Source organism: Aplidium turbinatum, chromosome 3 (genome assembly GCF_918807975.1).
Source record: "Aplidium turbinatum chromosome 3, kaAplTurb1.1, whole genome shotgun sequence".
NCBI classification, from domain to species: Eukaryota; Metazoa; Chordata; class Ascidiacea; order Aplousobranchia; family Polyclinidae; genus Aplidium; species Aplidium turbinatum.
In genome coordinates this window covers 20,612,243-20,635,757 of record NC_137474.1, presented here as the reverse complement: position 1 = coordinate 20,635,757, position 23,515 = coordinate 20,612,243, and the positions used below count along the sequence as shown (strand labels likewise).

The 23,515-nt window shown below is 39.7% G+C and overlaps 1 protein-coding gene across 1 annotated transcript in view; it reads left to right on the top strand.

The window, feature by feature from the left end:
* LOC145766430 (cytochrome P450 26A1-like) overlaps positions 1-21,821 on the top strand; it is a 77,949-nt gene extending 56,128 nt beyond the window's left edge. Inside the window, exons 8-10 of the mRNA XM_082578140.1 lie at positions 17,156-17,299; positions 20,903-20,997; positions 21,210-21,821. Coding sequence (XP_082434266.1) covers positions 17,156-17,299; positions 20,903-20,997; positions 21,210-21,438 — 468 coding nt within the window. The 3' untranslated portion in view covers positions 21,439-21,821. The remainder of the gene's footprint in view (positions 1-17,155; positions 17,300-20,902; positions 20,998-21,209) is intronic.
* Positions 21,822-23,515: the final 1,694 nt, after the last annotated feature.

The following is a 23,515-nucleotide window of genomic DNA, read 5'->3' as shown; positions in this document are numbered from 1 at the left end:
ACACCAATGCCCTATCTCAGCCCACTTTCTAAATGGTATCAGGCATATTTTTCATATGAATCCTAAACTACTATTTTCTTGATACAGTTCAGCAACGTTAGTTTTGCGTTACGGTTATTGCCTTAGTGTTTGCACATTGCACCGAGTCACGTGTCGTCGTGCCTCCCGGTGAGTATAGTTAGTAATTATTGTAGCATGATTTTGTAACTACTACAGTGGTTTGTCACTTGTACACATAGCTCTACTCCTGTTCAGGGCTGCGATTTTTTCTTTCTTGTCGAACGACCAAAAATTCTGCGTTTGTTTGTCGAATAGTAATATGACGTCACAAGAGTCAGATTATAAGCGTTTGGCCGCGAGTTACCGCACAAGTTGTGTGGCCACAAGTTGTGTACTTAAGTTTTTAATCGCACGCTGGTTGAGTGATTGCAAAGGAGTATCAAGCGCTAAGTTATGTACCTGCCGGACATGTATACAGCCCTCGAAATTAGCTTGTATCTACGACGGCAAAAACATTGCCGTCGCCAAATCAACAAACCTTGGATTAGGGCGGCAATTGCCGTATGCTTTAATGTTTAATCAAATGAAATTTTATGCGTTTCTTCGTCGCGTGTCACACGGCGGTAGCCCAGAGCATCACGCAAGCTATTTTATGCGCTGACAATGCTCTTGTGAACTGTAAAAAGTTTGCAACCTTATAAATACCGGCTTATTGTTACGCAAAAGTTATTTTTTCATCGAATGCTTATTGTTTACCGGTGTCGTTGCGAATAGAAATCATGGTGAAAGAAGATACAGTTAAAAAGTAGAATTTTACCTGCTATAGATTATCAAACAGAAGGAAAAGTTAGTGTGGTATTTTTCAAAATTTGTAAAGAATTTTATGACGGAAACAAATTGGAATTAGAAAAGCTACGGGGTCAAGTTCAAAAAAGTAGTACGAAATTCAATAAATGGTTCTTTGGCAGTAAAGTCATGCTTCCGAATATATGGCATCGCGCGTTCATGAACGGGCAGTTTTGCGTCTTCAAGTATTCTAGTGACGACGCGACAACCTCATCCTCCGATACAGCATCTGATAATTCCGATTCTGACAGCTAGTTCTTTATCAAACAGACTCGTGTTTGCTCGCAGTATCCCAATTGTGCCGAAATTATGTCAGTGTAAACGTAAATCGAGGCAATCATCTCGCAGTGAGCTATTAATTTGTTACCGGTACCTGGTTGAACAATTAACGTTATTTTGTGATAATTCAACGTCGCTAGATGTCGAATTAATGTAAAACAAACTTAAATTTCTTTTTGGTCATTGATACGCAGGCATTAAAATTCGTTATTTTTTCATTGACTTCACGTTTGTAGACGTTGAATCAATGTAAAATGATGATTCTTGCTGTCTGGGTAGCCTACGCAATATAACCCTCCAGGAAATTTAAATCGATTTGTGCTGTTAACTTACTTTAAAGTTAACTCAAAATTAACTTACTTTCCCCCTGAGTTATTTAAGGTGAATTAACGTAACAGCGTGCGTATCGCTACTTTTGGTATTATTACATCACAACAAATCAAACAGTGCGGTCGTGATAGACTACTCTAGTATATTTTTCGCTTCTCTTTTTTTCGATTCAACGTCTGCAGACGTTGAATCAATGTAAAAACGACGGGTTTTGCTAGCTGGGTTGTGTGATTTTGTGAATGCAAGTGCAAAATCGCCCATTACGTAATCACAAAAACCCTTTTAGTCAGGGCCGTAGCCAGACCGTAGAGCAAGGGGGGGCCAACTTTTCGTTTGGGGGGGGCCGAAAAAATTTGAATGATTTTGGCATTTTAACCTCTTAAACACCGGTATCCACAAAAATTGCAATATGTCAGTTTAGTGTTAAGAGCAGTAGCGTAGCCAGGAATTTTGAAAGGAGAGGTTTTGACGACCGGCGGGCGAAGCCCGACGGCGTGCTCGCCTAAGACGACACCCAGCGACGGGGGGTCTGGGGGGCCTCCCCCAGAAAATTTTGAAAAATTACTTTGAATTTGGTGCATTCTGAGAGCATTTTCAACAAAAATGTGGGTATGAATATTCCTGTAAAATGGTGCTGTCAGGTGGCATAGCAAAAGGATAAGATCAAATTTTCTTCAGCATTTTTCGGAAATAAAGCTAAGTCTCTATGTTTTCTTGTTGCTAATTCCTGGCTGAGATGTTTGAATGTTTGGTATTGGCACAACTCGCTTTTTTAATGCAGTTTTGTTTAAAATTAGGCAAATTTTTTGTAGACTGAAAGCATCATGCTCAAGCATAAAGAGACTGAAAGCATCATTCTCAATATCGTGACGTCACACGCGTGCCAAAGGGGGGGGGGTTGTAACCCCCCCCCCCACTTTGGCTACGCCACTGGTTAAGACCAACACTGGTCTTTTATCACGGCAACCATATTACAATGACCAACATAACAAAACAATTGTTGACTTGTTGTATAAATAGCGGTACTTGTTACGAGCAAAAATTTTAACTGGCTCGAAGAAGCTAGTGCCGAGGATTTTGATATATATGATTAGGCTACATTCCGCCTATACAATCGTGAGCTAGTCTATTGCAATTGCAGTCGCGGATGTTTGGATGCAAGCCGTCTCACAAACAAGTCTAAATCGATAGATTTCGATACAGAGTGTTCAAAGGCCATAAGCACTAAGTTTGCCTGTCTTGGTTGTAACAATGTAACATGCTCCGTCTAGTGCAGCGTTTCTTAACCTTTTCTGATTTTAGCACCCCTGTAAACAGGCCCGACCAGTCTAGCACCCCCTAACTATTATTGACATTAGACTACTACAGTACCGACCAAAAGTTTAGTACAGGCCGAAATTTTAACATGCCTTCAGATCGCTGGAGATATATTTTGTAATGAAGTCTCTTGTTGTTTAACAAACTGAGCAGTTGTTTTAACGAAGTTGATTCAGGATTTGGTGTTTGGCTTTCATTCACCAACAGAAATTCAATTATAACCATATGTAGGTGAATCAACTCTCTTAAAACAACAGCACCGTTTGTTAGGCGACAAAAATATACAAAATATACCGCCAGTGATCAAATAGCATGTCAAAATTTCGACGCCGCCATTAAACTTTGGCCTGCACTATTGAAAGGAAAGCGAAGTACAAATTGATCATTTTGTTTATTCTTCAAAACTACTGTCGTCATTGGTGATAAAAGAAATAGGAAAACCCGAGAATAGTAAAAGAACATGGACAAACTTAAGCATATTTAAGTTACCCAGCTGGGTATCTAGTTACACATGTATCAATGTGATTTCTGTTGTTGCTTATGTGTGACCAATTTCTCTATTCGAGGCTTCGTGTTTGTCAAAGCCACTCTCATATCGTGGAGCAACCCCTGTTGAAGGCGGCTCCGGCCAATTGTTTTCATTTGGAGCATGGTGCAGAACGCCTTTTCACACAGGTAGTTAGTCGGAAATGGGACGATCAATTCCATTGCTGCTCGTGCCAATGCAGGATGTGCTGTCAACTGGTCACACCAGAAATCAGCAAGCGGAAGGACGAAAGTTTGTCCCACAACTCTGATTCACCTGCATGTCAATCATAGCTCCTCCTTTAGTCTATTAGCCTATGATCACTCATGTCTGCCAAGATGGCTGCTGTATCCACTCTGGATACTTTGCCATGGTGGTTTCTAGAAGCGAGAGGTGAGCAACAATATTACAACAAAACACCCACCAGATAAGTTCGCACAATCTACTCAGGATCAATTTGAGTATTTGACTGGGAGATGACTACAATGACAGCAAATCATGTAGGCTACTTCGAAACAGCAATCATTGATATGACAACTGCTGATACTGGCAGAATAACAAAAAAATGCAGAAAATTAAAATGGCATTTTTTGATATTATACTGCATGCATTTAGCACCCCTTACAGTCTATTCCAGCACCCCCAAGGGGTGCTAGCACCCCCGGTTAAGAAACGCTGGACTCTAGTGGGAGCGTCAGCCCTTGTTAACCCTTTCGCTGCTATAGGTATGTCTAGTAGGGTGGGCCGTCGGAAACAGATCGCTTAGCAACTCGAGTTTCTGAGGAGGTTTGTCGAGTAAATGGCGAAATCGAAAACCATTTTTTAATTGAACGCCAGGAAGACGGCGCACAACTGGGACCTAATCGGTAAATCACCCCATTCCAGGGATATTGACAAGGTTGCCATAACGTCCTTATTTCTAAGATTTGTCCTTATTTTGAAGAACTCTATCTTAGAAAATATTACAGTCCTTATTGCTAGGAAATGTCCTTCTTTTTGACTTGAGTCCTTATTTTGTCTTATTTTCAACAATTAGTGAATAAACTTAGTGGAATGACAGCCAAATCCCTACTACAGTAAAAGTAAACCTAGACCTGAGTTGTCTTGAGATGCACAAAGTATTTTTTTACGAACAATGAGTTGCTGGAACACATTGTTTCTGGCAAACAATATGGCATGTGATAAATAATGGCTCGTATAAATGCTGAGGTTTGTTCAAAAACGTTTGTTTTACTTTGTATGAAAATTTAATTTTTCTGTTGTCCTTATTTTGGGGTTCATGTCGATGGCAACCCTAGATATTGCAGTGGCGTATATTCAGAGTTTGTGTGCCGCACACCCATCAAACATGGTTGATTCATCAATCATCATACAGTTAAACATGCAAGTAGGCTACTTGGTAGCCTATATAAATGGTGAAGGCAGGGTATACAAGTAGCCTAAGTACTTGGTAGCCTATATAAAAGGTGATGGCAGGGTATACAAGTAAGTAGGCTTCTTGGTAGCCTATATAAAAGGTGAAGGTTTGGTATGCAAGTAAGTAGGCTACTTGGTGATGATGAAGGCGTATACAAGTACGATAGCCTAAGATGATGAAGGCGTATACAAGTACGGTAGCCTAAGTACTTGGTAGCCTACATAAAAGGTGATGGCAGGGTATGCAAGTAAGTAGGCTACTTGGTAGCCTATATAAAAGGTGAAGGCATGGTATGAGCATTGCAGGTAAGGTAGATATAAAAGTGAAGGCAAGGTAATATGGACTACTCACAGTACTCAGGTATCAGGTATATATTAGTGCTCAGAGAAGGCAAACAGGTAGGGTATTGGCCTACTGACTGAAGCAAGTATAATTGGGTTCTGTTTCAGTGAAAAGTTTATTCACAATAGTGGAGGGAAATTTAAAACAAAATTCGCAATTTATTACGGGTATTCAGTACAGTAATTCGTAGTGGTGGCGGTAGCCTACGTCGAATTTTACATTGATTGATTGAATACAAGTAATCAGTAGGCTACCGGTGGCAGTTTACCAATTAATTGCAGTTAATTGGTCTGCAATAGTTATAACATGGCCGCATATACTCGATCTGCTGATCCGGTGTTCGGCTTTGCCAAAGAAATGAATGAACTGGTTCTTCCCACCAGTGGTGACGTTCTCCGATATTGCGCCCAAGTGAAAGAACAATACAAAATCATGAAGAAGAAGGACACCGGAGATTGCAAGAAGGAAATGGGGCTGCGCGAAATGGCGGAAGCAGTGGCGACTAAGATAACAAGCATCTACAATTTCGCCACAGTGGCGATCATTACGCGTGAGGGAGTGATCAAGAAGATTCTGAAGCAATGGGCCATGGTTAAGATGAAGAATAAAATCCCCACGGCGAGAAAGACGGCTGAGTGGAAAGCTTCAATGAAAGCCAGTCTTTGCCTCGACACTCTTTTCGACGTCGTTGACGACAAATCGCTGCATTCACGCGGGGTTGATTTTGTTAAAGACCAACGCGGAGCACGCATTGGTTTCATTGGAAACGTCGATTGGAAGGCGGAAAAATCTGAGAAGAAGAGGGACGAGCGGAAGGAGCAATTGCTTTTGAGAGAGAAGCGAGAAAAAGAGCGGGAAGAACGCGAAGAATGTAAAGAATGTACTCAAGACTCGGATGACGACAATACAGAAGAAACTCCTAGAAGGCGCTTCCCTTCAGAGTGCTCGATCGGCAGAGAAGAAATCGAAGAAGAGCAGGAGCGATGTACTTTCGATCTTCGTACAGTTGCGCGTGAGGCGGAAAGGTATGGAATTTCGAGTAGAGCAGCAGCTGCCCTCGCCACCGCAACATTACTGGACACAAAAGATGATTTCAATCGGATAAACTTTGAGTACACAGACTTGACAACAAACTCGTTGCTCCGGTGGAGCGAGCAGAAGCTCACTGAGCCACCAATTTTACGCGATTTCAGCATCCAACAGCTCACAGAGCTTTTCGTCGAGACCGATTTTCCTACATCGATTGACAGTTTTCCGTGCTGCACACAAGCAGTTGAGCGCGCAATCAAACTCGTCACCGAAGTGAGCGATGAAGTCATCGGCCATGACCGCAGACATGAACTCATTCTGACGCGAACTGCTGCTCGCTCACAGCGTTCACGTTTTGAGTCAAAGAAATATTACGTTCTGTGATTGTTTTTGACTGTGTTTACGTCGTTTTGTGTATTTTTTACTTTTTTAATTAGCCTACCGCACTTTTTATTTTTTTTTGGAAAAAAAAAACGTTTTTTATTGTATTTAGGTGATATTGATTTTTTTGTGCGGCGTCTTCCCGCCGCCCGATCTAAAAAAAATGTTTAGATTAATTGTTTGTGACCTAAGCCTCCTATCTGAGCCGAGTTGCTAAGTGATTTGACAAAAAAAGTGCATTGACGGCCCACCCTAATGTCTAGTCCCTGTGCTAAGCCCTTTTTTAGGAAAAAATATGCATTTTCAAATGAATGTACAAAAAGTACTACAAGACCTTTTTTGAAATTTTTTTTGTGTATCAGATTTGAAAAAAGGTTGGACTAATAAAAACAGGCAAAATTTTAGAGTTTTGCGCAGTTAGATTGTCACGTGACGTCATGGCAGCCATTTTGGATTTTTTCATTTTTGTGAAATTTGTAAAGAATACGTTTTTTTTGTAATGAAATGTAGTTAGAAAGTCTTTTTGCTTACTAAATATGAATAAAGATACACAAAACGAACAAAAATCAATTACTGAATAACATTTAAAAAATGAAACTGGTAAAAAAAGTAATAAATTAAAAAAAAAAAGTAGAAAAAAATATTCATTTCATAATGAATGTGAAAAAAATGAGCTCCTCTTAGAGCTTTTTGAAAGTTTCTTTTATGTTTTAGATTTAAAGATAGGTTGAACTAATAAAAAAAAGGAAAAATTTAAAATTTTACGCAGATAGATTGTCACGTGACTTCGTGGCAGCCATTTTAGATGCTTCAATTTTTAGAAAATCTGTAAAAAAAAGTTTTTTCTAGTAAAATGTTGTTGGAATGTCTTGTTGTTTACTGAAAATGGATAAAAATACACAAAACGGACAAAAAGAACCATAGAATACCATGTAAAAAATGAAAGATACATTGAAAAATAGTTATAGTTTGTAGGCTACATAGTGATTGTAGTCTTCTATCACATAGGCTAATGCTTTTCAATAAATGTGTTTGCTTGCTTTCACAGTACAAACTTCAGGCTGTTGAGTTTGGTGAGAGCATAATTTGGACATTTACTCGTAGGCTTTAGGCTACGTCTAATGAATCTCTGTTTTTTTATCAGGTGCAGCCAGGCCCAGATTTAGGGAGGGGGCAGAGGGTGCAGGTGCCCCGGGCCCCCCTTTTGAAGGGACCCCCGACGTAGAAAAAATGTACTTTGTGTTATTATTTTTTTTCGGCCTTTGAAGTTTCTGAAAAATGCTGTGCAGTGCTGGATTACTGCTACTGTAGGCTACACGTAGAGGTGGTTTTTCGAGCCGACGGAGCTAAAACAATTTTTGCACGGGGGCCCCCCGATCTAAAAGTGCCCACGGTCCCCCATCAGCTAAATCCGGCCCTGGGTGCAGCTACCGAATAATCCAATTTTATGTGGTAAACTCTAAAACAATCTTTATCTGCCTGCAGGCCTGGCTGGCTTGGACAGTCAGGGCAAACTTGGGCGGACCATCAATGCGGCTACTTGGGCTGCCCATAACTAGAGTTCTGAATGGAAGTCAAGCGCCACCAGACTCTATTCGTTCAGCCCCGACGCCTACACACACCCCGTCGGCCTAAGGCTACCAAGACAGGCATGGGTGCGCCTCAACTGTCTTCGTACGGCGTCGGGCTTTTCCGCTCAACCATGCGCCAACGAGGAATGGCCTCTTCCTCCTCCTGTGACTGTGGTGCCGAGGAACAGACCGCAGACCACATCATCAATGACTGTTCCATCTTCAAGCCATCTAATGGAGTGGAAGGTCTGCATGTCATGGATGATGAAACCAAAGACTGGCTGCTCTCTAGTAGTCTTCCAGTGTAGTCCGGGAACATCGTAAATCTGGGGTGGTAAAAGGATAGACCCTCGGCCCCAGAGGCTCACACGACGACGACGGCCACCCTCTTCATCATAATCAGGAGACACATCCATGGATCTATCGTCAAGATGTAAATCATAAAAATCATTCAAATCACATTCCCCATCACTTCCCGGGCTGCCATAGTTAACATGCGGAAACGAAACTTCTCTATCAGCAATATCAAAATTGTCCTGGCTGTCTGTGCCAGCAAAAATCTGACCTACCGCTTCCTCCGTATTGAACCGACTACCTCGCACATTGCTCCCCGACATTTTAAAGTTTGACGTTTTTAAACAGCTACAAATAACTTCTAGTGCATAGAAACAAGCCAAGCTGGCGCGTGCAAGTCAATAACTAGCTTTAACAAGGTTTTAACTGACTACCCGGTATTACCGGGTACACGCTTTTCACCGACATGTTGCTATACCCGGTAACACCGGGTACACGCACTGAAAGGGTTAACACTGAGAATCCACACTCACAAACGGCAGTGCTAGATTCAAATGTAGCAATATCTGCTGCAAGGTTGAACACTTCACAGATCAGAAAACTAGAAACAAAATTTATTTACACTGATTGGATTGAAGAAAAAAAATAAACACTGCTTAACTGCACAAATTTGGTTTATCACTGCACAAATTGGTTATCACTGACCCTTAGAATTAAGTATGGTAAGTAATGGGTATGAATTAAGTATGAATTAAGTATGGTAAGTATTTAAGAATGGTAAGAATTAAGTATAGCCTAATTTGTACCGGTTTGTAGGCCTGCTGGAAATCCATTCCCTCTTTGTTAGGTTATCATTCTTTCCCAAAACATTTTTATTTTACACAGTTTCTGACAATTTTTTTACCAACCTAACACGTGTCGGCCTTGGTTGAATTGAACCTGTTGAGGTTGCCAAAGGAGGAGTTAGGGGCGGGGGCGAAATTGTTTAATCATCATACCTGTTAACTAAACAAAACAATTGTAGTTAATTGGGCCAGTTGGAGCTCTGCAACGCGAAAATAGGCAAAATCATTATAATTGCAGCTGTTGCTCAAGAATGTTGGGATTTTGCCAGGATGGGGTGAAATTTTTTTCAGGGGGGCGAGGCCCCCTGGCCCCCGGCTGGCTACGGGCCTGCTTTTAGTGGAAGGAAGTCAAGTTGCAAGTTGCAACCGTGTTTATCTGTCTACTATTCTTTATTCACATTGCAAAAAAATTCTCCATTCTTGGAACAACAAGTGCATAAGTCAGACATAAATACAAACTTGCATAGACGTTGACAAGTAAAAGTAGCCTACTTCGAAGAAAGTTAGAAACCCGTTGTGTCGAAAAGCACGAAACGTGTGTGGTGAAATATTTGATGCCAGGCGTTAGAACTTCGATCCAAGCATTTTCCCGCAGTGTTCAAAATGTTCCTTTCCATAAAAATAGCGGCTTTTTTCATCTGTATTTCTGAACGTTTGGTCGGAAACCAGTCTGTTTTCTACATGTGAAAAACTTTCATAGCAAGTATCATAACAGTCATTTTACCAGAGCAATATTGTTAATTAGTTCAAACGGCGAAATACAAACTGGCATAGACGTTGACAAACGTAGCCTAGGTTATTTCATCTATAAAAGAAACCCGTTGTGTCGAATAGCACGAAACGTGTGTTGCGAAATGTTTGATGCCAGGCGTTGGAACTTCGATCAAAGCATTCTCCCGCAGTGTTCAAAATGGCGGCGCTGATGCCTTGGGAGTTTCTCGTAGGCCTACCTGGCGAAGGAAAGTTAACGTAAGTCAGCACTGTTATGATAGCATCACGTGATGCCCCCCCCCCGATTGTTCCTCGACCTGACGATGCTTAGTCCCCTCTCAGTTTTTTTTTCCTTTTTGTTTTCCTCTTTTTTTCGTTTTTTTTTTTTTTCCCGTAAGGCACGGCGTTTGTCGAATAGTGATGGCGCGTGTCGAGTGACCTCGTCACCGAAAAAGGCAAAAATCGCAGCCCTGCAGTCCTGTTAAGACCTCATTTCAGTTCCTTTACGTTTGTGTATTTCTGTAACTAATCTGCAGTGTCTACGGGCGTAACAATGGTGTCAGAAGTAGAGATGTACCGACCAATATTTTGGCTGATACCGATATCACTTTTTTAGGCCGATACCGATATTTTGGCCGATACTTTAGTGTTACAAAAAGAAGCAATTTTGGAATTTGCAAGGGATTATATCAAATGCTAAGTTTGACCTTATTTGCATAAAACTATTAACAAAAGCATAGCCAATTATAGAGCAGTATTCGGGGGATTCCCCAACTTAAAAATAACATACAACAGTGTTGCCGATTTATCAGTTGATTTTTTTCTTTCCGCTACACAAAAAAATAGGCTATTACTTGGCATATGGATAAAAAACATTGGGAAAACGTTTATTGAAAGTTTTGGGAACAAAATAAATAAGTAATGTCAACGGTTTGCGTTGTTAAAAAAAATATTGTTTGATCAAAAGCAAGTCTTGTTTTGAATAGCCTAACATTACTTGTGCACACAGTTTGCCTGAACATTCAAATTTTGATCAGTAATCTTGTTTTTGCCTGACTTGCAACTAAACTTTAGCCTTATTACTCTCACCAATTGAAACTTTTGACATGTTTTATTTGAAACATCAAAGCAAAAATAGACTAACTTGGTCGAAACAAAAATTTGTTAAAATGCCATGACGTCATAAATCGAAATGGACCAAAATTCAAGGTGAAGTTGGTGAATAGTATTTTCACAACTTTTCTTAAATGCTAACTAAATTCTAACCTTAAACCCTGAAAGTTAGTGTTTAGGGAGGGAAAACAGCGGAAAAAAGGTGTAGCAGTGAAGGCATAAAACAGCTTTTGCCTGTTTGAGTGCTATTCAAAAACTTCACCCTATTTTTGGTCGATTCCAATGTATGACGTCATATCGTTTTGACCAGGACGAAAACTTGCACATCAGCTTTCCTACTAAATCAAAGAAATTGGAGTGAAGAAAAACTTTTTTTACAAACCCTCGGGGCTGCGATTTTTGCCTTTTTTGGTGACGAGGTCACTCGACACGCGTCATCACTATTCGACAAACACCGTGCCTTACGAAAAAAAAACGAAAAAAAGGAAAATAAAAAGGAAAAAAAAACTGAGAGAGGACCAAACGTCGTCAGGTCGAGGAACAATCGGGGGGGGGGCATCACGTGATGCAATCATAAAAGTGCTGACTTATGTAAACTTTCTTGCGCCAGGTACTTCAAAGCAAGGCCAAAAGCGACGCTTCACACGAGAAACTCCCAAGGCTTCAGCGCCGCCATTTTGAACACTTCGGGAGAATGCTTTGATCGAAGTTATAACGCCTGGCATTAAACATTTTGCAACACACGTTTCGTGCTATTCGACACAACGGGTTTCTTTTATAGATAAAATAACCGAAGTAGGCTACTTTTAGTTGTCAACGTGTTTGCAAGTTTGTATTTATGTCTGACTTATGCACTTGTTGTTCCAAGATTGCAGAAATGTTTTGCAATGTGAATAAAGAATAGTAGACAGATAAACACGGTTGCAACTCGACTTCCTTCCACTAAAAGAGTTTCTGTGATTTTACGTAATGTGCGATTTTGCACATTTACAAAAGCACACAATCCAGCTAGCAAGACCTGTCGTTTTTACATTGATTCAACGTCTGCAGACGTTGAATCACAATGCATGACATGTATAAACAAGCTTGCTGGCTGGGAAGTCTGGACATCTGCTGGAAATTTGTCTCGCACCAGGCGAGATGCCATCTTTTGAAAGATTTAGCAGTGATGGATTTATGTAGCCAGTGCTTGATGACGAAAACAAATTTAAGATTTCCTTTCCGTTATATAACTTAAAGCAGGTGATTGATACAGGAGAAAATAATCGCGGAAGCACACAATAAAGCCTACTTATTACGCAAGTTTTTTACATCAAGAAAATACCCTAGTTACCGACCAGATGTTCAGAATCAGAAACACAGATAAGAAAGGTCGCTATATATAAGAGTTCGCTTCTAGAAGAATAGTAGGTAGTCACTGGGAGTGGACAAGGCAAGGTAATAGGCAAGTTGTAAGAACAGCATAGCTTTGCCCAACTAAAGATGGGATAGTCTTCAGTTAGTCAGTATCCTATAATGACTAAAAAACGAAAGAATCCTCCAACAACACGGATGGCAAAAGCTTCGGTCGGTCTTATCGAGAAGCGGTTAAGGTTCAGCAAACAGCGAGTGAAGTGCAGGATCTGTTCGAAGGAGCTATCGAGAGAAGCATTGCCATGTCACTTTGGAACTTATCATTCAGGTAAACTTCCGGCTAATAGCGTTTAGTAGCCTAACGTCGCAAAGCATTCTCAATTTTGAACATGTTTAATTTAATAGTGGTAAGCGAAAGCATGCTTAGTAAAATGCGCCCACTACGTTTTCACTTTTCAACAATAAAATTTTATAGATAAACCCGTTCAAGTGCATAAGGAACAATGCATCGATACATTCTTTTCTCGACGAGACAGTGATAACGTTTCTGAGTTTGCCCAAGCACAACCAACAAGCAGTTCAAGTTCGGTCGGTGAGCTTCCATTTGCAAATATAAGGTCAGGCCCTGGCGATGGCACGTCTTCACTAGATGTTCAAGCTCATCAGGAAGCGATCAGGAAGTTGCAACAACCTCTCAATCGCATGTTGAAGTACCACCAACAATCGAAAGATCTAGGTCTGAATTGAAACGCTCTCCAACGAGTTACGAGACGAACTACCAGGATTTAAGTGAGCTCATGCACTTCTGCTTGAAGTACCTGGTGCGCTGTTGCAACGAATGTATCGTCGAGTCTTTCTGCTCCAGCTACGCACTGGACGACTCGCGATTAAGGCCGCTGTCTGACGAAGCTATTCAAGATGAACTATTCGTTGACATGTGCGGTCCTCCGATTTCACTGGCGAAACCATTGTTGCGAAAAGCACTTGACTGCCTATTCCCAAATGGTTGGCATTTCTATCTTCAAAAAAAGTACCGGAAATCTCCTGTCTAAAGTCATGCAGAGGCAGCAAAATCAAGATCTAGCAGCAAGCATGCCCTGGCATTAATGTTTGTGTTGTTACTAATATTCTTTCCTTTTCACTGTTATTGATTAATTTGTTCTTGTGTTACTTTACGTGATTGCATGTAGTTTGTTGCAATGTTGTACGAAGAGGCTTGTTCGCCATCTCGGCACACCTTAAACGCTGTAGGCCTGTAGCATTACGCCGTTGTTTGGTATTATCGTGGTATTGTTCCGTTTTCTTTTATTTGCAGTTCATTTTTGGCTTTATCTTCGCTGTATTTCTTGGTAACTTGCATGTTTCACTCCTAACTGTGTTTGCATGCGAGTACGTGCATAACCATTAACGTACTAAGCGAGACTAAAGAGATGCCAAAGAAAAAATTCTCTATCACGCAGTAATTCGCGGCCAAACGCTTATAATCTGACTCTTGTGACGTCATACCACTATTCGACAAACAAACGCAGAATTTTTGGTCGTTCGACAAGAAAGAAAAAATCGCAGCCCTGCAAACCCTGATACTATATAAACTACTCGTCTAGTCTAGACTAAAAATCAATTCTTGTCCAACTGGCACAAAATCAGTACATTTTGTCTCAGAACCGACTGACAGTGACAAATTAGTCTAAAACCAAAAATCCCCTAAATTCAAAATTAGTTGTGTTCAAGTTTGGCGTTTACAATAAATAAATTCCAAAATACGCCACAAAATACGCCACAAATTTATAGAGGAGCAAGGGGAACTTCAAATGGGCAACATTAGGTGCCCGAAGGGGCATTGTTACGTCATTATGAGTCACAATTGACAGATTTGGAAGTCCTTGGCACTGAAGAGATTCAAGAATCCAATCTCAACCGCATTGTTGTGTCAGAATAGTAGGTTTTAGTAATGAAAGGTGTAGCGGACAACGGGTAACTTAACTTATCCGCCCATACCTAGCTGTAATACTAGTCTACAGCGACATTTCGGGCACAACAATGTGGCAGAAATGATCCGAGAACGAGGTCTGTACTTGTTTATTGCAAGTATGCTTTTATTGTCACCACATAACTCAAAAGATTGCAATCTTCTTTCCACAACAGAACGTAATCCAAATCACAAGTCCAACCCAGGAAACTGCACACTGAACGTTGCCTGACGGAGCCAGGAGTAATATCACTACTGTACCAAAATCATGTTATAGTGAACTGCACCAAAATTATACCATACTCTGACATACTCCCTACACCAAAAGTAAAATTCTCTGTCTCTGGAATGGTTGGCCAAAACACGATATACATAGTCGCTGAGGAATGAAGCATCTGTAAGCTAAAACGTTGAAAAGACGAAAAGTTATGCATATGTGATTGAAAGGTGCCGGTTGCAAGAATGCGTTTAGCTGATTGGCATACGATTTCTTAAGAGGCAAGCAGATTCCTAATAATACTTCAGGAAGCCCAAAGCACACTTGCCAAACTACATGAATTCCTTGACTTACTGGGTAACATTACATATATGCAACAGAACGATAATTTCAAGGCGGTAACAGGCGTTTAAGAAAAGTTGAAAAGACCTAAGGTGAAACGCAGGGCGCTACAAAAGGCTATCGTGATTGAAGACTGGGATATAAGAGAAAAAACATTACACCATCAAGAAACATTACATTTGTGTAGTCGCACAAAAACTATTCGACAAGTAATGTGCAACCTAAGGGTTTTGTCGTTTGGTTGAGAAGCTTTTGCCAGGCCAAGACTACCCAGGTAGCAAAAATGTATAATTTTGCATCGTTTTTATGTTACTAAACGTTTAAAAAACCCATGTAGTTTGGTTGTTTTTACTAAGCTAGTTCTATCAGTTTGTGATTTAATTTCCACCTTCGTTGTAATATACTCATCAAGCTTAAAGTTAAACAATGTCATGGCAGAGTAAGTAGGCTCAAAATGAAAGTGATGGTGTGCGCGAAACGGGCTACTTGTTCACTTTTCTTTCTTCGGTCTCAGTTTTCGACGACTTGCGAAATGAAGAGAAACAATAATTGTGCACTTTTGTTTTATTAATTCAGTTTCTTCTCTCTAGTGATAAGCAAAAAAATAAATAACCGTCCTGTAACTCAACCAACTTAAAACTGATGCATTTTTCTCAACCTAGTCAAAAAATGAAACGTGTAATTTACAAAAAATGTGAGATCATCTGAAGGCAAGCGCGAGACTAATTTAGTTTCTCGCGCGGGCTTGCGGTGATCGAAGCCAAACGTCACACCAGCCCTCCCCCAGATGAACCATGTGAGTATCCAAACAAAAATGGTGAATCGACAAAACATATATGATGTACACAAAAAATAATGCAATACATAAAAAAGCGACAATAACATAACTGAAGATCACCTAAACGTTGTTCAAACTAGGATTTGTACAAGGCATAACATGACTCCGTCCGTAAGATTTCTGTTAAGAAACCTCTGAAATTCATCGGACAGCAATTCGCTATAAAATTTACCAACTTAGCTCATAGTACCAGGTGTGCTGTGTGTAATGTTGTTAAATACTTATACTTAAATACTTATCCTCAAGTATTTGCTTTCAATTCCATCAAACCTCTCGCACATGTCTAAGGGTCCCTCGAATGCTTTTATTTGTCAGCTCGGATCTCATCGGCCACAAATCCATTCTTTCTGGATGTGCCACAGCGATCCGGAATTATAAATCTGACTGGTGCGACGCCGCCAGGATTGTTATTCAATCCTGCCAGTACATAAGTGTAGAAAGGAACCTGTGCGGGGTAGAGGAAAGCGTTTTAAATATATATGAAGTATAATTAACAGTATTTACTTATGTATGCTAACAACAACACCCTGAATGACATGTAGAAGCGATACTAACGAATTTATCAACAAAACTGCACTCAATATAAAAAAAATATACCCGCTTGCATCCGTAAGTTTAGTTTGAGATTTTTCGTTTACAAACTACAGTACAATAAATATTCAGTTTATATGTTCTCTTCTCCTTTGTAAGTCCTTCTTTCTTCTTAAAATGAATTGACTGGAAAATCGTCTCTTTTTTAGAACTTTCCTTTGAAATTGTTTGTCCATCTTCCTCTGCTTCGTTGAAGTATTTACTGTTGTTCAATGTAGTTTCTATAACGTTAAAAAATTGTAATCACGTCCAAAAGATCACGTCGGGGTCACCAATGTGCGCGAAACGGGCTACTTGTTCACTTTTCTTTCTTCGGTCTCAGTTTTCGACGACTTGCGAAATGAAGAGAAACAATAATTGTGCACTTTTGTTTTATTAATTCAGTTTCTTCTCTCTAGTGATAAGCAAAAAAATAAATAACCGTCCTGTAACTCAACCAACTTAAAACTGATGCATTTTTCTCAACCTAGTCAAAAAATGAAACGTGTAATTTACAAAAAATGTGAGATCATCTGAAGGCAAGCGCGAGACTAATTTAGTTTCTCGCGCGGGCTTGCGGTGATCGAAGCCAAACGTCACAATGGAACTACGAATCCTCTTTAAACCTATCAATAAATCGTGTCCGTTTAAGTAGAGCAACTTGGAGCATGCGGTAGAGTCGTGTTTGTTGGTGGCTGTCCAGGAGGAGCCTTCAAGATCCTTCAACTGAATTATGGTTGAGGAACAAGGCAGTCTCGTTTACCAGCCAAGACCATTATGAGAGTAGTGTGACCAATAACTATCTCTTACTTGCCACAAGTTTTCTCACGTCTGGATCGTGCTTACAAGTCCTTTGTTACTTTAGAAGCCACTGCGGGATCGTGCCAGGGAGGACAAGGGTTTCTTGGACGACGTTTTGTTAGAGGTCGAGCGTTTATGGCCCCCTCTGTTTGGGGGGAGGAGGCTGGCGAAACGCACAACCACTATAGGAGGCTACAAGATACCCAAGGTGATGCTAAGTTTGAAACAATATGGCAGTTTTGTTTTCTTATGATGGGCAAAGCTTGGTGACATCCCCCTCCGCTTGTATTTTTGATAGATAAGAAGATATTTGTTTGGACCTGCATTGAGCCAAATGTGGTAAACGATGACAACTTACCAAAAGTGGCGTATGAACTTAAAACCAACTTCTGAGAAGGGGTTGGGTTTGTGCCACTTATACCCAGGTGGCCCATAATTTTTAAAGGTCATCAGAGGGTCAAATTTCATGAAAATCCCATAACTTGGAAACCACTTCAGCTAGAATGTTGGTTTTTGGCTTAAAATTTCCAGAAAGTCCATGTTTATTATGCTCTAATGCAACTTTTATCTCTATTTCAACTACATAAGCTGATGATAATAAAAAATGACGTTTTAGTTTGAAAGCTATGTAACGTGAAGTGAAAATGCTATATTTGAACTGTTTGCACCCATAGTTATGTCTTAAGGCATAATAGGTACAAACTGACTAAGTACTGCTTAAAATACTTTCTAAGTAGTTAGTACAAAGGATATGCAAGCAACAATCATGGATATGTGACAAAAAGTCAACGACAAAAATAATGTAGCAAAGACTCATATGCAATAATGTTACAATGTTATTTGACATTAAGTTTCAAAATTTACATCTTTGGTTTCCATGAAGTTTATAAGAAACTACTTACAATCAGGGTCGCATTATAAAAATTATCATGTGGTGAAAAAATATTGAAAACCTTCAACCTGAAAACATCAGGACTATCAAAGTCAGAAAAAATATATTTCGACTCTGATCCATTGCAAATTTGGGCAAGGCTGACTGGGTTTTGGTAAAGACCCTTGCCAACCTTAATCCACCACTGTTTGCAATGAGTGTTACAGAAACCATGACATCAATTCATTTGTAATTACACGTATCCAATAGCAATACACAGCACAAGTTTATTGAAATAACTAGCAAAGCAAAATATATTATTTTTGCTGATACTGGTTCCCAACGATTTAAACTTATTCTAAACATCCTATGAAAATACATGCTTGATTGTTTATTAATTAAACACTAAATTAAGAATTTGGCTATGTAGCAAACTGTTGCTCTGTATTGAATCTCTTCATGCGTTTTCGCGATCTTATTTTCTGACGTATATGACCGTCCCTTCTTTCAAATCTGGCGACAGCTGATGAAGCTTCGGTTACCAACTTAATGTGCCTTTCAACGGCTTGGTTGTGGCATGGGTGCTTGAGTTTTAACTTGTTCTGTTTAAAATCTTCAATATCTTCATTCTTCAACTGTTGTAATGCAGGTGGCTCGTACATGGCTTTCAGATTCAAACTGGATAATTTATAATATACTTTAGCAGTTGGATTAATTTTTAGAATTTGAAACTTTCCTACTTTTTGATCTGAACTGTGACCAAACTCTTCAGTGGTTGCCAATTCTTGAAGGTCGCTGCCATCATAAACACAATTGAATGCCTCATTTTCAGTGACATACTGTCCTGCTGCTCGTCACATGCTAAGCACCTTATTAACCCCAAGCCGGCGAACGCTTTCATCGTCATTGTTCAGCATTGCCAACAAAACATTTTCATGGTGCGCAAAATACGCATTTCTTCGAAGAATTTTCAATGCAATATCTCGTATATTTTTCTGTGGAAACTTCACCACACGATCAACAATACTGTAGAAATTTATTGGCCCATCAGTAATCTTGCTCTTGAGCTTGATTTGGAACCAGCTAGGGAAATAAAATTTGAGTAAAAGATTAAATTTTCACTTTTTGTAGCTGCCCATATTTCTTTTTAGGCCGAGATTCCATGTATCTAAAATCTTTAACTACCGTACCTTTTGAAGTCTAAAAACTACACCATTTACAGTGATGCAATAAACATTGCAGTGAATCCAACGCTCAACAAGTTCGGAAGCGATGTTAACAATTGCTGCTTTTGTTCTCCAGTTCCGCTCATGCAACAATCTTTGTAGTACATCTCTTTTTGTGGGAAGAACACCCATAGGGAATGAACCAGTACTCATAAACTTATACTCTCCTTGACGTTCCCAAATCTTTGTCACAGCCTTTCCTGTAAGCATTTTAAACAACGGTTTAAGGTTATTTCAAAACTCAGTAATATAGTTTCACGGTCTGAATTTTACAAAATAAATGTGCAGCGTTCAAAATACACAGTTCACATAATTTTCAAAATACATTTGGGCAGGATGGTACAACCAGACTTCTGCACTGTCATAATTTTTCTAACAAACATGCCCATTGACAGAAATACAGCATATGGGCCAGCAATCTCAACATAACAATTCTAGGCTATTTCAAGTGCACTTCTATATGATTGGTTTATTAGCTGACAAACTGAAACTTACCAGTAAAACCTACACTAGGTTACTGCAAACTGCACTGAGACATGTACGCCTAGCAGAATGACTATTGACTAAGCACTAATGAGCAGTGTAGTTCGATAGAAATCACATGGTGCAATGGCAAAGGAAAGGGAGGGATGATCAATGATCATTGCTATTAAAATATTCTATTGTTAAAGATTTCATTTGAAAATCGAACATGATGATGGATGCTACGTTTTTCATGTGAATAAGGCAAAAACTTTATTTTGGCAAATTCTGGCTTATGTGGTTGAAATAGAGACAAAAGTTGCAATATAACAGATATAAACATGGATCTTCTGAACGTTTTAAGCCAATTCATTCTTACTTACATTCTTACATTCTAGCTTAACCGGTTTCCAAGTTATGGGATTTTCATGAAATTTGACCCTCGGATGACCTTTAAAAATTATGGGCCACCTGGGTGTAGGTGGCACAAACCCAAAACCTTCTCAGAAGTTGGTTTTAAGTTCATACGCCACTTTTGGTAAATCTGATTTTTTGATTTAAAAAAAAAAAATTTTTTCACTCCACCCTAAGTCGTATACGCCGCAAATTCTAGGCCGTAGACTTGCGGTGTAGACTTTTTGGTTACGCTAACGCTTGCGGCCACATTTTTTTAGATAGTTGTCACTTAAGGCTACCCCGTAAAGTTTTCGCGGTTTTTTAGCGCATAGCGTCAACGCATACTTTTTAATGTTTTAGCTGTTGTTTGCATTTTTTTTTATCAAACTTTCCAAATTTTGAATAAGTTGAAAGAATGTTTTCAATGGGCAAAGACATATTGAAACCAAAACGCAGCAAAATGTCAGATGAACTTTCAGATGCTTGTGTTTCTTCGTGGAAATTCAAAATAAAACTTGTTTGTTTCGAGTGGTTTATACCGTGTGAATGTTTGGCACCTAGCAAAAAAATGAGTTTACGCTAGCGTATGCGCTGACGCTAACGCCGCCAACTTTTTTTACAAGTTACGTTGACGCATACGGCGTATGGTTTTTCGAACGTTTGCGTTTACGCTGACGGCGTCAATATTTTTTGTATGCGCGTACGTCACTGCTGACAAACTATGAATAAATGGTAGGTTTGTAGTCGAAACTGGCATTAAATCAAAAATAGGCGGTCAGCTTTTTAAGGAAAAGGCTTTTGTTGAGTTTGATTCAGGAATGATGTGAATACGTTTATAATTCCTTTGTTGTTGCAGGATTACGCCTTGTTCTATATCTCTCATTCTTCTCATCGTGATCCTCAAGTCTTCCCTCATCCGGACGTCTTCAATCCCGACCGATGGAGGTCATGGTAAGTGACATTATGTCGTCACAGTAGCGGGTATCGATAAACACTGCAACTCTCTGGTTACTGTTTGATTGGGCGGGATCTCATTGATACAACTTGAATCTGCATCATCAGAAATCCTATTTTCAACTACCATGACGGAATTAGAACATTAACTGTTTTGTTTTCGTTATGATTTTCTGCAAATGTTTTCTTATAAGTCTCTACCATTTCAGCAACGCTGGGATGAAGCATCTTGTGTACGCCTTCGGTGCGGGCCCTCGCTGCTGCATCGGCACCAAGTTCATGCGTCACATTCTACTTTCCGTTATCGCTCTGCTACTTCAAGACTACGACTGGTGCTTGTCGCCTGCATCACAAAGTGTGACCTACAAGTACCTTCCTGTTGCGAGGCCGGTTGACCAAGTGACGATATCTTTTGCACCAAGGCACGACAGCACTTGACCCAGCACTGTAGCTTCCTATGCAATCGTGCGAAGATATTATGAAATTATTCCCTGGTACATTTTATAGAATCTATTCAAACCTCTTGTGCGGGTCAATCTTTCCTCCTGCCCACGGTGAATACACACGATCGCGTTGAGACACCTCGGCTTGTCGATTGCCATTCATGGCACGGATGTTCCGAGGAGAGTCGCTTCTCACCATCGATGGAGGGCGTATGTGACTCCCGACCTGATGCTATCGTTTCGATAGGTTGCCATGGCCACAGAGATAATCACATGATGAAGTGTTTATATGGAAGAGATTACTTCATTCGTTTGATAGTTTTGTTTTAATTGCTTTTACCGACGGTTGAAATATTAATAGCATTACCTTGAACACTTTCCGTACTTTTGTGCTGTGGCTGGATCTGTTATGGTGCTGTGCGAACATGTTAGTGCAGTCGTGGGAACTTAAAAAGTGGTGTTTGTGGGAAATTTTTTTTATCAAGCTGATACGTTGTTCAGACCTTTCCCATATTATGCAGATGGCTCAGAAAAAAATCCCCATCAATCGCATGATGGGAACCCCCCTTTTGGACCCTTTTTCCAAATGACGTCACAATTCCTTTAAGTCCAACATATGAAAAATTTCAAGTTTTTCAAAAGAGGACATATTATGCATCATTTTTTAGCTGTTTTCAAGGGAAACAACTTTTTCTATTAACCAGAACCCTGAAAATGTACAGAAAAAGAGTTATTACCGATTAAGTAAAAGGATAAATCTATGAATTTCAAGCAAATTTGAAATTACTCGTCACTGTTAGACTTGTTCTTCTATATTCTTTAACAAGAATTAAACAAAGTAAGCGAAACATAAATTGAAGCTATCATCATCATCAAAAACGTCAAAGGTGTTGTTTTCCTCCTCGTCTTGTCCTGTTTCTTCATTGTACGAGCATTCCTCTTCTTTGGTACCAACATCGACGTTCTGCAGAAGTGAAAAAAGTCTTCACTCTTTAAGTTTTTCGTCTAGTCTCTGGAGTGTGTCGTTCATACTAATTATTACTTAGATACGAAAAAGATGTGCAACTATCTTTGTATTTCAAGCATACTTTTTATACTATTACAATTCAACACCATGACATTCACCACACAAAGAAACACATGCCATTCCATGCTTGCGACAGGTGCAAGTTTTCGTTCCACATGGATTTTTCGTTGATTTCTTACATCTGCATCTAATTACTTTGGTCAATGCTTCTGGTGCTATAGGCATATCTGTCTATATTGGGACAAGTTCGTTGTTGCTATTGTTTCTCCATCCCCATTCATAACATTGAATTTAAATTCTTCAACAAGTAAAGACATAGCCTATGGAAGTAGGCTGCTCTTTGGCTTGGTGGTAGCTAGCTTTTCCGATGCAATTATCCCTTTGCATCCCATATGCATGTATTTACCATGTCTAAAAATAAACAAAGATAACTGTTACATACAGGGTATCTAGAATTGGACAATATCTTAAAAGTGTAAACATTATTTTATTTATATAATCCTTATGTAAAAATACATACCTGAGTGCAGTAAGCGTTGAATCTTCATTGCCACCATACCACATCTTGAATGCAGCTATTGATGCTTCTCCGACCTTATTTTGGGAACTCTAGACATTGCTGATAATTGCAGAATTCTCTTTCAGCATTTCTGATTTTCGTGAACTTGTAACCAAACTTCCTTTCCCAAATATCGATGACGTTGTGTCGCATCCTGACTATGCATGGAGGAAAAGAAGATCTTCTTTGATATTGTTAATACTTGGGTTGGCTTCTTTGATGCTCCAGGCTTTGTTGAAGCGCTCCTGGACGAAGTAAATATCATCATGAGTGTCAGTCTTCCAATCATGCAGTAACATATTAACATAATAACTACATCAGTATCATCAGCAATGACATTTACTAGACCTTTTCGAAGAGAAGCATAATCAAGGGATTTCGCTACAATGGAACTGTCAGCACCAACAAGCATATTGCCTCGCGTAATTAACCGCCATGTGATGTGCCTTTCTCCTCTGCTTTGCAGTTTTATTCTTGTGCATTTCG